Source organism: Poeciliopsis prolifica, unplaced genomic scaffold, assembly GCF_027474105.1.
Source record: "Poeciliopsis prolifica strain line A6 unplaced genomic scaffold, Auburn_PproV2 SCAFFOLD010, whole genome shotgun sequence".
Taxonomy (NCBI): Eukaryota; Metazoa; Chordata; class Actinopteri; order Cyprinodontiformes; family Poeciliidae; genus Poeciliopsis; species Poeciliopsis prolifica.
The window spans coordinates 10,589,061-10,604,133 of record NW_026562385.1 but is presented as its reverse complement, the minus strand read 5'-3'; the positions used below and the strand labels follow the sequence as shown (position 1 = coordinate 10,604,133).

General features: G+C 42.6%; 1 protein-coding gene across 2 annotated transcripts in view; it reads left to right on the top strand.

The window, feature by feature from the left end:
* The window catches only part of usp43b (ubiquitin specific peptidase 43b), a 71,037-nt gene that overhangs the window by 36,951 nt on the left and 19,013 nt on the right, over positions 1 to 15,073 (top strand). For both annotated transcript variants that reach the window (XM_055035463.1, XM_055035462.1), the window contains exons 4-7: positions 2,598 to 2,690; positions 6,926 to 7,061; positions 7,156 to 7,300; positions 11,303 to 11,465. In XM_055035463.1, coding sequence (XP_054891438.1) covers positions 2,598 to 2,690; positions 6,926 to 7,061; positions 7,156 to 7,300; positions 11,303 to 11,465 — 537 coding nt within the window. The remainder of the gene's footprint in view (positions 1 to 2,597; positions 2,691 to 6,925; positions 7,062 to 7,155; positions 7,301 to 11,302; positions 11,466 to 15,073) is intronic.

The following is a 15,073-nucleotide window of genomic DNA, read 5'->3' as shown; positions in this document are numbered from 1 at the left end:
TGATTTTGGAGTTAATTATGCCTCAATTTGAAGGAAAGTAAGGATCCTATTAATCAGTCGTGGTAGAAGACGTGCACCTGACTCGCCCCACAATCAGACGTCGCTGTGATGGAAGAAGAACGTCAAGACGCTGTCGAAGCACTGCTTACGGAAGCGATGACGGCCGGCGCCGTCTGGGGAGGAAGTTTCTTTAAACAGCTAAAGAAAAATTCGAGCGATGAGCCGGAACATCGAAAGAACTGGAAGGAATCCGCTCCCGAGGCCGGCGCCAGTTTCCTGAAGGGCGCTTTTGTCTGGACGTCCAGGAGGAAGTCCTCACGGGCAATCGCGTATTTCGCTGCTTGTCCAGCGATTAAAAACCTCACAGATGACTGGAAAAAGAGCCAACTCTTTTCCTCACTTGAATGAAATTCTTCTGAGAGCTGCAAGGCTCTCTTCAGAGCTTAAAGTTGGAGCATAAAAGGATAATGGCTCTCTTTGAGCAGCTTTTTAGAAGTTTGAAGAAGTCGCTCAACTGGATAGAGAACATGTTTATATATATGTGTATATACATATATAAAACAGTTGTTGCATGAAAATGTTGCAAAGCTACTTTTATTTTTTAAATAACAAATGTCCTGTGAAGAAGCTTCTACCAGTTGTGCTCTAAACCAAATGATTTCCTGTCTTTCACTGTGACGTCACAAGTGTTTTTATTGCAGTCTCAATTCTCCCAACATGCATTAATTACAGTCTGGGTTTTGTTGCTGCCGGGTCGTTCCACACCTGTTTTCACTTTATGTGCAGCGTGGTGGGTTCCAGATTTACAGTTCCAGATTTACACCACCCGTGATCCTAGTCTAGGAAGTGAAATGCAGGAGCAGAAAAAATGCTTCAGTCCCTTGTTGATTCCCTTGATGTATCGCTTCCCGAACGGCCGGCCGGGGCTCCTGCTTTCGGTCCGGCCACAGAGGCGAAATATATGGAGCCGGACCGTGTGAGCAGACGTCCCGGTCCCACTTTCGGTCACGTTGTTGCCCGGAGGAGTCACAAACCTGTTCTGCCAATGAAACAAACAAGAAGAAGAACAAATTCTGAGAAAATAATGGAAATATCCCTCATTGTCCCACCTTGGGGAAATTCAGGTGCAACAGCTACAAAGAGACAAGCAAATCTAAAGAATTATGCTAAACTAATGCTATCATGTCATCTTACCTAAACATAGACCTATGAAAGGTCAAAGGAGATAAATTGATCAGTTTAAGTGGTCTCTTCATTTTTACAGACCTGTATTATATATCTAAATATCTAAAAATAAAAACAAACAAGTTCGAAATAATAATATGCTGTGGAATAAAGGCAAAATTATAGCATCATCTAAAATATTATACTTCAGTCCAAAGAATGTGCAACTGAGTAGGATATTTTTTTAAAATGGACAACAAAAGACTATTTACCGTACATGAAAAATAAAAAATAGATCAATGCAAATAGCACCAGGAGTGTTTCTAAAAATGAATAAGGACTATGCAGATACCAGCAGGAATCTAAACACTTATTGATTTTGTTGGGGTCAGAATGGAGTCTAACATCTGGGAGGAAGGATCTCCTGTATCGCTCCTTTGTGCACCTGGGATGCAGCAGCTGTACGGCTCAGCAACAGCTTCATATGTGGGGGTTCTGATTAAATATGGTGCCTCGCAAAAGTGGTCAAAACCCTGAAATATTTTCCCGTTGTGTTTTGTTACAAAGTTCAAAGTATTTGTTTGGGGTTTGGAGGTCAATTTTCCAACGACTCAAACATGGAGACAACGCTTAATTCAAACTTAAATATGTGTAAAGCTGGTAGTGACACACTGTAACAGTAGCTTCTGCAATGTGCCGACCCACATTGCATGACTTTGTTGATATTTTCCGTTCTAAAAACAAAAAGTCGATTTTGTCTTCTTTTTATTTTTTTATTCTGGCTGCATTAAGGTAGACTATGTTCACATCCCTTTAAGACGCTGCTCTGCGTCTCCAGGCGTTCATTTTTAGGCCACTTAGTTTGTGTTAATCTGTTACATAAAATCCAGATAAAAAAAAATAAACACAAATAAACATTGACGTTTGTGGTTGCAACATAAAAAAACTTTCTTTATTTCATGTCCAAAACGTCTTGACGCTTTTTTTGAACGGCTTCAAATTTGTCATAAATCATTGAACGGGTTATTTCTGCTGCTTTCATTCATTTCTGTGCGTTCAGATGTAAATAGGGAAAGTTGCCTTCACTTCTCACAGAAAGTGATGCAACAAGATGGAAACCTTTTCTGCCCCCTCCCCTCCCACCTCCCCTATTCACCCCCCAGGGGGGCAGCTTGTACTAATTCTGACCCCCCAACCCCCTCCGTTCACATCCATTGCCTCTGTGATTCATCAGCAGTTGCATCACTCGTCGTTTTTTTTCCTTTCTCACAATCAGATCCAGGCGGAGCAGCGGCTTCGTTTTCACCACGTTGACGGCTGAACTCCTTCACCAGGAGAAGATTCTTTGTGTGTCAGTTCGGAAATCAAATAAAGTTGTATTTTGTCCTTTTTTTTCTTCTTCTTCTTTTGTTGCTGTTCTTTCTTTTCCTCAGATCTTCCCTGACGTGTCCCCACTGCCTGAAACAGAGCAACACCTTTGACCCTTTCCTCTGCATCTCGTTACCCATCCCTCTCCGCCAGACGAGGTGAGCCGACTCTCTTCAGGTTGACATCTTCGTGCCTGCTCGAAAACACACCCAGGGGGAGGCGAAGGTCTCCGACGGGTTGCCAATTGAAAGTAACTGAAACTAGCACTTCTTTAAGGGATTACCTGAGTGTTTTCATAGTGGTGGACATTTTGCAAGTTTGATTAAGCTGGGAAAAGGTTTAGGAAAGCGTCAACAAGCACGAGCTGAAAAGTGACCGGGGCAGCTTCGTCCCGCGGTCGTGCGCTCCCCGCCGACGCCGGGGCTGATTCAGAAAAGGAAAAGCCTCACAATGTCAGGGAACAATGTCTCATTCAGACTGACTTCGCTTCACCCACGTTATCCTCCGCGGCAGGTTGGGAGCGCTCGCTCTGCTCAGGAAATCCTGGCATTTTTGGAACGCTCCATTCAAACTCTCCTTTTGTATTTATGCGTCCGTTGAAGCGCTCACACACACACACACACACACACACACACGCACGCATACGCGCGGAAGAAAATAATCTAGACGTAAAAATGTAACGGCATACACTGAGCTCTTTGCAAATGTATTCAGCTTTTCCCTCTCTTTTTTTTCCCGCCAAGATTTTCACATCTTAGATCTTCAAATTTTAACTTATTTTAGTGGGGTTTTGTGCGTGTGAAAGATCAACATCAATCAGCGTCGTCTGAGAATAATATTTTACTCCGATGCCCCTAAATTAAATCCAGTGCAACCAAGTGGCAATTTCCATTCATCTGCCGCTGAGGAAACTTTCCACAGATCCACCGCCTCTGTCAGTGACATGGCAGCATCGAGCTAAATACAGCCTGTAAAAAATCAATAAAATAATCAACACTTCCATCATAGGAAAGTTTGCAACTCTGGCTTAAAACGATGAAGAATTAACTGATGTTTTAAATATGAATTTAATAACAAATTCCGGGGTGTTTTGCAGAAGCTTTTTTTGTGTATTAAGTTTATTTTTCACAACAGTATAACATTAAAAATACCAGTAATATTATCAGGTGTTTTTTGTGATTGAGTTGGAAATTATGTGCTTTTTTTTGTGCTTTTTTTCCATAAAGTTCAACACCAGTCGCAATATGTCTTCTGTAGCTGAACCTCGGACTGCAAAGGCTGCAGAGCTCTGGCTCAGATCAAACCAGATCCAGCTGACCCAGAGTCATGATTGAAAGCCAAACTCGAAATCTGTGGCGAGATTTGAACGTTTCATTCTTTTCATCAACTTTGACGGAGCGTAAACTGTCCTGCTGAGGCAGATGGACAAATATTTCAGTCTAAATGTACAGCGCCGGTCCACTTGCAGCTGTAAATCCTGTTTGCGCAGGACATCGATAGCGACGACTTCTTCTTCTGCTGCACAGCAGCTGCGTGTCGATCTGACATGTGAAATAATTGAGCACTTTGAAGTTCGAGGCCAGAAGGCGACATGACTAGTTTTGTAAGGTACTGGATGAAGTCCAGTTTTCTTTTTACCTTAACACACCCAACGCGTCAGCACTAATAAGCAGAATATTTTCCTGCGTTTCGCTCCCCGTCTCGTCCGGTGGAGCTGAGCTGCTGAGGCAGCTGTTATGAATCGTAATGAGGCAGATGAGCCGCCCTCACTGGCCTTCATCGACACGCGCAGCATCCTAGAGCCAAAAGGACAATTATTAGTTCAGATGTTCAAAAGCATGAGTGGATTCTTTACTTTTCGGAATATTTTTAACGGTTTAAACAGATTGTCTTTTGAAGCAGAACAGTTCAGCTCACGTACATCGAGGCCAAAAACACACACTTTTTTGTTCCTCACCCAACATTCACCGTGGTTCGGAGTTTGAGCCGTTGGCTCTGTCCTCTGAGAGCTTCATGCTATTTTTAATTGGCACCATTTGGCTTGCGTCGCACGCCGCCATGTAGGATTCTTCCTGTTTCCGTCGAAGTTTGTTTTCACACCTGACAGCGAACTGCGACACCTTTGGTGAAACCTGTTCCGCTCCCCGCTTTTAGCAACTAATCTGCGATTTTACTAAATGAAGACAGTTACCTGGTGCAAGCTCCCAGCTCCTCATCACATTTTGACATAACCCCAAAGTGAAGGACTCTAATGTTTTTGCTTGACTACCTTATATCAAAGTTTTGTCGTGCCTTTGACGGATTCTCCCTTTTTGTCAGTACTCACACTCACACTGGGTGAGAGGAAATGGAAGAAGATGGAAGCAAATACAGAAAATGGAAGAAAGCGAGTGGCAAAAATGAGCCCGACAGCACACAACTCGAGGCAAAGCGACTCCAGCGTCTCATCGAGGGACCCACAAGTAACCCCCTGACCCCCGGCTGCACGCGTCAAAGCGTAGACGTCTCCGATCAGAAAGCGAGTTATCTGTTTGACCTTGTGAGCGCGCGGGAGGAAAAGAGCGTCGCTGTCAGAGAGGAGCCTAAGAGTTAAAACCTCCAGCTCTCAGGCAATTCCACCAAGTATCGACTCAAAGAGGAAAAACTTCACAGGGTTACTGAATGACTCCGTCAGAACGGATCCCGTTGAGTCTTTGTGGGAGGATCTTTAAACTGGCGGTGCGCTGCGAGTCGTGACTTCCTCAAAGATACGGAGCTGGAAACTGTTTCCGTACAAAAAAAACGAACCCAAGCTGGTTGTCAGCCCACCAAACGTTCATTTCTGCGGACTCTGACCTCATGACTCAAATGTATGAACTCACAGTGACCCCAGTAGGTGATGGGCAATATTTATCATAAACATACTAAGCCAAGTTCTGATGTTTTAGAGTAGACTTGGTAGGTAGTCAAGCTATTGTTTTTTCTCTGACGTAAAAAAAGTGGATCAGTACATCCCTAGTAATGAATCGAGAATTGATAAGTGATCGGACCAATGAGGGATTTCTAAACCAGGAAGTGACAACTAAAGACGTTCCAGAGGCGAGAGCTGAAATCGAGGTATTGAGCTTGGAGGACTGGATTACTGTCACCAGGACTGACAGTCTGGCACCTCGCAAGAGGCTGTTGAGCTGAAGGCGTCAGACCGTCAACCGCAGAGTCCTCGTGGAAATGAGCAGCACAGGAAGGAGGAAACGGAGGGAAAATAATGACCAGACGTACAGATAACAGCACGGGGGAAACATCAACGTATGCGTCTCTGTACGTGCCGTTTTCAAATCTGGAACAGTGAATCCATCGATATTCTTTTTTTTGTGAAATTTGGATGCACAACGTTAGCATTTCTGGTCAATAGTTTCCAACTGGGAAAGACGTGCAGAATGTAATTATTAAACCTCTTTTGTAGTGGAAGTGAGATGTCTTTTTTCTCTCTCTCTCTCTCTCTCTCTCTATCTCGTTGGGTAAAAGTTAAAGCGACCTTGGGGAAAAAAATTACTTTTATAATCGAAATTCATGTCATTCACATCCTCATTGAATTTTTAACAACTCTATGGACTTTGTACTTCTTAACCTTTATTGACCTCCCCGCCGCTGGAATACCAACAGAGTCTACAGCAGGACACAACGCCCGGTAGACTTTCCCCACACGCTGCACATGTGCATTGAATTTTCTTTTTTTTTCTTTTACCTAAACATGCTTTGTCCCCAATGCTTCCAAACATCAACAACATGGATCATTTGAGCCGCTTTTCAGGGGAAGTAGCAATTCTGCAGGAATGGTTTGTGGTGATATTATTTAAAAGCCCTTTACTTGCATTTTTTGTTTTTGTTTTTATTTCAGAGACCCGTTTGTCATACAAAACTCAGCTCCCAATCCATGTTTTTTTAATTTTTTATCTAAGCGTAAATAGTTTTGTAATTGATCTCTCGTGGTGATTAAACAAAACCTAATTTACATTGATGCCTATAATCATATTCATACTTTAAATGGCAAAAAAATAGGATAATACTCTCTGCTTATCTCATTCTGTATAATTGCTGTTTTTTGCCTGGTTGGTTTTGTCTCAGGAATAATCTGTTCCTGATTCTGCAGACGTTTCGTCCACCAGAGAGGTCAGATCCAAGCGCTGCCTACTTTAAAAAAAATGCAACAGAGATCTCCCATTATTTCACACTCATAAAGCTGAGTCCTAATTATTTATTATTTATGCTAAAAAGCATTTCTTTATTTATGGAGGCCTTGTTCTGTCCCTTCATGGCCGGGGAGGATCCAAACAAAGAAAAGAAGGGAGGGGGAAAAAAGAGCAGAAATCAAAACGGAGGACGCGTTACGTCTCTCGTCCTTTGTCTTCGTCAGGCTGCTGTGCGTCACTCTGGTGTTCAGCACCAAAGGCCAGCGGTACCTGCGGGTCGGCATGGCCGTGCCTCTGTTCGGCTCCGTGGCCTGCCTGAGGAGGATGGTGGCGGACGAGGGCAAGCTCTCCCCAGACCAGGTAAGCTCTCGAAAGCGACAGAACGAGGAAGAGCGTGGTTCGAGGAACCCGACAGCAACCCGTCCTCTGCGTGTCCGCCGGTGTCGTCCTGCAGGTGATCCTCACAGAGGTGTACTCCACCGGGTTCCACCGCTCCTTCTTTGACGAGGACGACCTGACGCGCATCGCCGAGAACGACGTCGTCTACGCCTTCCAGGCGCCCCCGCTCTACATCAGAGGGGGGTCTGCGCGCATCTCAGGTACCTGTGGGAACTGAGCTCCACTGTTTTTTACCTTAAAAGTTCTTTGTCACAGAAAAACAAAACAAAAAAAGCGGCGCCGGCGACGCACGGAGACAGCTGTCAGTCTGCCTCACAAAAAGTATTTATTACAATCCTGGGAGCTTGTCATGTTTTGTCAGGTTGAGAGTCACAAACTTTAGGCAGAGAGTTTAAATAATAGACCAACACAAAGCGGTGCATGATGGTGAAGCACAAGGAAAAAATGTACGTTTTCAAAAGTTGTGCAAATGGAAACCTGAAAAGTTTGACCTCCTTATATCAGATCAGGTTGTTCAGAGAGAAACAGACACATTGTGTTTAGAATAACTAATTGCATTTTCTGAAATATTTGAAAGGAGGTTGGCTACATTGCTTCTGTGTGAAACCCTGTCAACTCAGCTTTTTACATTCAGTTGCAGGAATTGTAAGAAAAGCATATGTGCAAAGCCTTATTGAAACGTGAAGCATTTCGAATGCTTTTCCTTCTACCTGAGTAGATGGTCTTGCTGGGTTTTAGAAGAGAAAAACTGATGACAGTGCGTCCCCAGCGCTGGCGCTTCTAACGTAACATCAGGAAGTGTCCATTATTCATCAGAAGCGGGCCAAGCAGATTCCTCTATCCAATGCCGAGTGTGGATTTATGCAAAAGAAATCCCTCACAGTCATAAATAATGTCTCATTAGAAATGTGTGGTGGTTTCTCAGCAGAACCTGTGGCCATTCTGCCTTTATTGTGTTCGTTTATTATTATTATTAGTAGTATTATTATTATTAGTAGTAGTAGTATTATTATACTCTGCCACAAAAGAAGGGTCCAAATCTTTTGTTGTTTGTCTTTTCCGGATTTGTTGTGAAAAATGTTCAGCTAATGCCATATTGGGTTGAAAAGTCATTGCTCTTCATGCAATTTAATTACTTTTTACCAATTAAATAGATGAATTAATCAGCATATAGGTCAAACTGCCCTCCTATTGGAGCCACTTTAAGCATTCGGCATGCTGAAGTGAGTAAATGTTCATCAATGCACAAAAAAAAAAAAAAAAAAAATCTGAATTCAGTTGCAGGATTGATCCATGCATAAATTATTGCCTTTTTATGAATTATCTTATTCATTTCATACTTATTGAATGCAATGTTATTGACTGGACTTCCTACAGCACCATAAATGTGGTTTAAATTTCATCCATAAAAAGCCATGAATTAATTTTTGATTGAATCCTATTGATGATCCTATTAAACAATAAATGTAGACATTTTCATATGCATGTTGTGAAAATATTACAAGCATGGACCCTATTGTAGAACCGAGGAGGAAAGAGTATCTGTAAGATCTTTACACTTATATCCACTCTCTTGCATCATCCTCTTCCCTCTACATATATTGTATAATGTGGCCTAATTCAGAAAGTCTCCGGTTGTTTCATAGTCAGTGATGGGAGGACAGAACCCAAAGCAGAATTCAAAAAAGTTTGTGAAAGACGAGAATCTCAGGAACGACGAGATTCCGATTCCGTACATTCCCAACTCACAAAACCGATTTCTCCTTCCACTCATTTCTCCATTCATCTCCTCCCGTTTTGTCTGGAGACTTGTTTCACGCAAAGTGCCGAAATCGGCTCGCATCGACGTAGACGGGTGACGAAAATTGCGACATTTTGTTTGCCGTCAGAACTCAACACCAGGCCCTTACCGAGCTATTTCCACTATTTGATTGTGTTTTAAAACGGCACTGTGCCTGGAAAGGACTTAATGCTGCCCCTTCAAAAAGTGTTCTTACTGTACCACATCACTGAGAAAACTGTAAAACCATTGCTAACATCAATCTGACTAAGCCACAGGGGCTGTGCTGTTATGATGATTTAATTAAAAATATTGAAAGTGGCTGTGAAGCAATTCAGGAGACATAATTACGCATGAATATTTGTTCTGCTGTACATGTGGCAAAAGCAACAGACACAAATTTCACCCGACCACCGTTTCGGTTCCCTACATGGCAAAGTGGATGCAGTTGCTGCGATGTGGAGGTGTTTAATTACGAGCTCAATGACTGTACTCAATGTGGCTCCACCAGCGTCTCTGTCTGACATTAAAATAAGTTTGGGAGAACACAAAAGGTACGACGAGTTCACCAGCTCCCTGTAGGCACCAAGACTACAGGGAGCCTTCCGAGACAACAAGATTAGCAGTTTGATGGCCAAACACACCCTAGTGAGTTATGTCACACACACTTTATTTATCAGGGAAAATTATAAATATAGTAGTGAAATCAGCATCTCCTTAGAGCTTGTCAGTAAAAAGACATTTCCTGGTGGATTGCCGCGTTGATTGACAAAACAGAGTGGACTAACACCGACAGATAACATGCTAACCAAAATAGCTGAGGAAACCTTAACATTAACCTGAAGCTGCTTGGACTCTGTGTCTCTCCAGTCTTTGTCCAGACTTTGGGATGGTTTTTCAAAAGGAGTGCATCATGTGCTTTAATCCGAAAAGAGACATTAGAGCAACAATTCTCTATCGCCCTCTTGGGACACTTCTGTTCCCTCAGGCTTAACACAAAGAACGTGACAGTCATAGAACATATTCTGGACCCGACTGTGTTTGGTGACTGACTTCGGCCAAAGTCCACACACCTTATGAGTCTCCCTCAAACTATTGAACAGGATATGATTCGCAAACCATAACCTATTCAGGTTTTGATATCGCTGCTGGTGCTGCATCTTTTTCAACAACACTTTGTCCTTTGACTCAGACAGCACTCTGTGAACTCTGTCATCCTCTTACAGCATGTCATTTTATGACTTACTGTTTTTATGGATGGGTTCAGTGAGTCAGTTGGCGAGGGCTGTCTGTGGTTCACAGGCTGCGGTTTGTGAAGCAAGTGACTGAAATAATGTACGTTTTTAAGGATATTTTATGTTCTCTGGGTGAAGAGATTTCACCCAGAGAAACCTCTTCAGGTCCTCTCAAACCTGAATTAGGTTTCCACGTTTATGGTTTTCTGAAATTAAGTGCCTTGAAGTAGTCTCTTGTGATGACAAGAGAGGTCAAAACCCCGCACAACATACCGTTCAGGCTCACAGCAGTTCTCACAGAGCTTTGCCACTTTCACTGTCATAGATTTAACAGAATTTCCTTCTGCTTTCCTGGCTATTCCTAATGAGGGAGGACTAAAGGTCAGTGTCGTGTCGTCACGTTTCACTGGGAACTCGTGATTTGTTCTTGTTGTAGAGTTTCCTGCTGAAGTAAATGGAAGCACGTGATTAGGCAAATTTTCTTGCTCGCTTCATTAGAGAAACATTAAAAAGTGAAAGACTGCATAATAATCATTACACTCTGTCTCGTGGGCAAGACGCAGCATTCTCAAACAGAGGCTTGGTGGTTTGTGAGATCCTCTGCCGTGCCGTTTGCTTTGGCAGTGATAAATCGGGAATCATTGGCGTGTCATAAAAATGTTGTGGTTTAAGGAAGGGACAGCTGTCGTGGTCGATCAATACCTCGCTCCAGTGTCTTCAAGTTTAATTTATCTCCTCGATTGATACCTGAATTTGCCTGCTTTTTGTGATGACAAAGAAAGGTTGTCCTCGTTGATGTCACATCTCCAAGGGATCTTATCGTTTCAGCTTTCCTTCTCAGTCAGGGAAGCACTGGAAGAGACACGAGGGGAGCGGCGTTACTGCCTGGCACCCCACCAGGACGGGATGTGCAGCAGAAGCAGGCGTCAGATACGGCCTCCCGCCGATGGAGCAAGCCGCCATCGGTCCATCTGCTCCCCCAACTGAGTCACCGTTCTTCCAATAGAATCTGCTGTCTTTCCAATTTGTGTACCTTTGTAATCTGTCTCAATCCCATGTTCGAGGTGTTGACTGAGGTTCAACGGTCGTTGCCTCTGAGCTTACAAAAGCACTTGAGCCGTGAGCTTATCTATGCAATGAAGGGTTCTCCAAACACTGTTTCCTGTTTCTCCTGTCTCTTTACTCAGGTTATCATCACAGCCTGCCGTCATCTCCTTACTCCTCCGGGCCTGAGGGTCAAAGGTTACCATCCTCTGGAGCCTTATCGTCAGAGTTCCTCAACCACGGTGTCCCGGTCAAGATCCTGCTGCTGGTGTGCAATGCTGCTGGAACAGGCCAGCAGACTGTGAGGTAAATGTGCTAAACCATTTATTCAGTGACAGGTTAGAAACCACACCAAGGCAATGAAAACATGTCAAGTTGGGGTTTAAAGTCGGGTGCAAAACCTCCTAAAAAGAAAAAAAGTGCATCTGTTCAAGTTGCTCGCATTAGACTTTCAGACCATACTTGTCGGTAATCTTCAGGTTTCATAATCCACTTTATCGACTTCAGATAAAGTCAAAGAAAACACCTTAAAATGAAAGCATGTTAAATTACAAATACAGTCTCTAAAGGTTGTAGATGTTCTTATTTCCCTGTGCAAAGAAGACGATAAAGTAGAAGGAGGGTCATTAGTGCAACCCATTTACTCAATTACACTGTTTAACTCATGAATGGATTTTCTTACAAATCTCATAACCATTTAATGGGAAATAAGCACATTATCTAACACCAGACAATAGATTTTTTTGGAGGGGGGAGAATCACCAAAGTACAAATTCTCTTTTCTTCCAAGTTTGCTTTGATCCCAAAGGTTTTAGCGCTGTCAATCACTCTCATGCTCACCCCCTTCTACTTGCTCCTTGCTGAGCTGCAGCTGGTTTACCACAACATAGCGTGACTCAAATGCTATGGCTAGTTAGCATAGCCATGAATGATGGCGGATAAATGGTTTAACGGTGAGATGTTTTCCCACCATTGGCGCATAGAGCAGCATACACAGGAAGGAGGGGGAGGACATCGATTTTTTATTTTTGCTGTCTCATATCAAACTGTCACTATATGGTGACAAAACATATTTTTGTAGAAGTTTCATACTGCCCCTTTAATTACCCTGATCAACTTAAATCCGGTGCCCATCATATGCCGGAAAGCATATCTGCTTCTCCGTTATAAAATGAGCTCAAATGAATTTGGATCTCAGTCCAAATCAAGCGACAGTTCTGACATCCGGCACCACGAGGAGCGCCGTCACGTCGTCTCACTGTCACGGTCCAAAGAGGTCAACACAGGTGAGATGACCGACACCGCAGTGGAAAAGTTAGCTCCCATCCACGAGGGCTGTTATCTCTTTTTCCCCTTCAGATGCCTTTCTGTCGTTGCTCAATCCACCCACACGTTCCCCTCCGTGCCCCTCATCAGATGGCAGCTGGAGAGCCCAGCCGAGCCAAGAACACAACATTGGAGTCGCACACACTCGGTTTTCATTCCCAGGTTTTTCTAGAATAACACGACAGGTGCATCACCAAAAAAACTGGTGCGAAACTCCCTGCTTTCTGCGTATTTCTCTAAACTGTGAAATTCTGTTTTTTAACGTGTAAAAATTCCAAACGTTCTTATCGTCTCTTCCAAAGTTGGGATGGAATCTGTGACATTTCACTGCGGTCACACTTTTGCGCTCTTTCTCTACGTGGAGGCAGGTGAAGACATAAAACACACACACATTCCCGAATTCTCGCGCTGAAAGGAGAGACTTTATTGCCTGATTTGCAGCATTTCTCTGATGCATGGGTGAAATGCACAAAGCATGTCCTGCGGCTGGTATCGGAGCTTCAAGAGCCGCCAGACACTTTTTGGGGACGACTAAATTCAACCTTGCATTAAGGCGCTGGGACATCGTGCATGTCTTGTCTGGGTGAAGCAGACAAAAGTCTGGACTGTTTCTGTTAAAGCACACAAAGCTTCCCAGATACCTCAGCAGAATCAGGCTTGAACGTGTGTACTGTAAACAGAAACATGCCTTTTCAGTAGGCTGACATTTCTGGATAGAAGATCCTTTTTTGACCTCATAAAGTATAATCTTCAGGACTAAATCAGCTATTTATTATCAAGATGATCAGAAATAAAGACCAAAATTTTATTCTGCGCGCAGTTAATCCACATCTTATACCATATTTACCATTTCTTTTAAATAATTATCATTTTTAGCTTAACGTAGAATTTAATTCCACTTTAAGCTAAACTTTTAGCTTAAAGCCAACAGGCCTTCCAAAAGCATCATTTGATTTTGTTTTGCAGAGCACATTTTGCACATTTTTTGTGACAGATTTTAAAAGTGATAGACACAAAACCTGCTAACTTGTTTGCTGTGAAATTCTATGTTTGTCTGCAGATGTTATTAAATTACTATCCCACACTCTTCATTTAAAGATGCAAATTAATTAGAGCATATCTTCTTGTCCGCTGTTCCCGTAAGGTTAAAATAGTTAGATGTGAGTTAATAACTCACATCTAACTATGTGAGTTATTAACATCTTACTGATCTGTTCAGTAAGATGTGAGATATAACTCACATCTTACTGAGTAATATTGGTAAATCACACTCATATTAGAAGGCATGTTACACACATAGTGCAGCCAAGGACCGATGAAGTGTCTGGTGTTGACATGTTGGTGTAGGGGGGCTTGAATTATAATCCGCTTTGGGTCCCTAAAAGGCTTTCGCCGGCCCTGCTGGATGGCATAAATAAAGCACAACAGATCCACAAATTAACTTAAAAACAAAGTAAAAATCAATTTATTAATCAAAACTGAAAACCAAAAGACTTAAATTCCTACTGTTACGACCCGTCTAGGGGTCCAGGTCATAACACGAGTGATCCATCCTCCTCTGATCTCAAGCGGTCAACACAAACAAAATTGACATTTTATGACGTTATTTATTGTAAAAGGATGTATTTTTTTGTTGATACCAAAATGTTACAGCCAAGGGAGTAGATCTCTTCAGAGTGAGCCCAATGACGAAAAAACAAAAGGAAACAAAAGGAACTATCTAAATATTAACGAACTTACCTAAAAAAAAATAAAGAAACCAAATAACAAAAACTTACCTCCCTAACTACGAAAACAGGGGAAAACTAATGAAACATAAACGGCAGCTCACTCCTACAAACTCCAGAACGTTACATGATTTTTACAGGCAAAACAAACAAAAGAGTGCAGCCGGTTGAGATGAGCGGAGGACGGACGACAGGAAGTGCGCGTCTGCAGCTTTTATATCTGTCACCTCCGGGAGGCCACCAATAGGACGTCCGTCGTCTTCCGTCAGCCAATCAGAAGCAGGCACCTGCACACTCAGATTTGCATAATTACGATGACGGTCGTAACACTACCAAATGTCATTCTATCAAATCTGAGGATTTTCATGATTTGATCTGTACATTCTGGGGGAAATACCTAAATAAAACACAGACAAACCTTGAAAATAAATAAAGTGTGAAGAAAGTTTGATTGAATTTATCCTGCTGTTCACACGTTGTGCCTTCTGTTTTCCAGCTCTAACCCCAGCGTTACGTTATTAATCATATTCACTCGTTTCCCATTTTTTGGTTAAATTAAAGACATAAATGAACTTTTCATTGGTATTTGTCTTTTTTTTTTTTTGTTCCATGCCACCCTTGGCACCTTCTCGTTCAATCACATCTTCACTCCAGCTTCTGTTGTAGCATCTCGATGAGAAACGATGAGACAACAAAACAACGACGATACGTTATTAGCGTAATGCAAAAATATCCCCATAAAACAAATTAACTTTGCGTCGTTATGCACATCTCTTCCCTTTCTGCCCGGTTACTGAATGGTTCTGGATGCTCGTACTGTTTCATCATAATAAATCTCCCCGAACGCTGGGGACGGCAGCC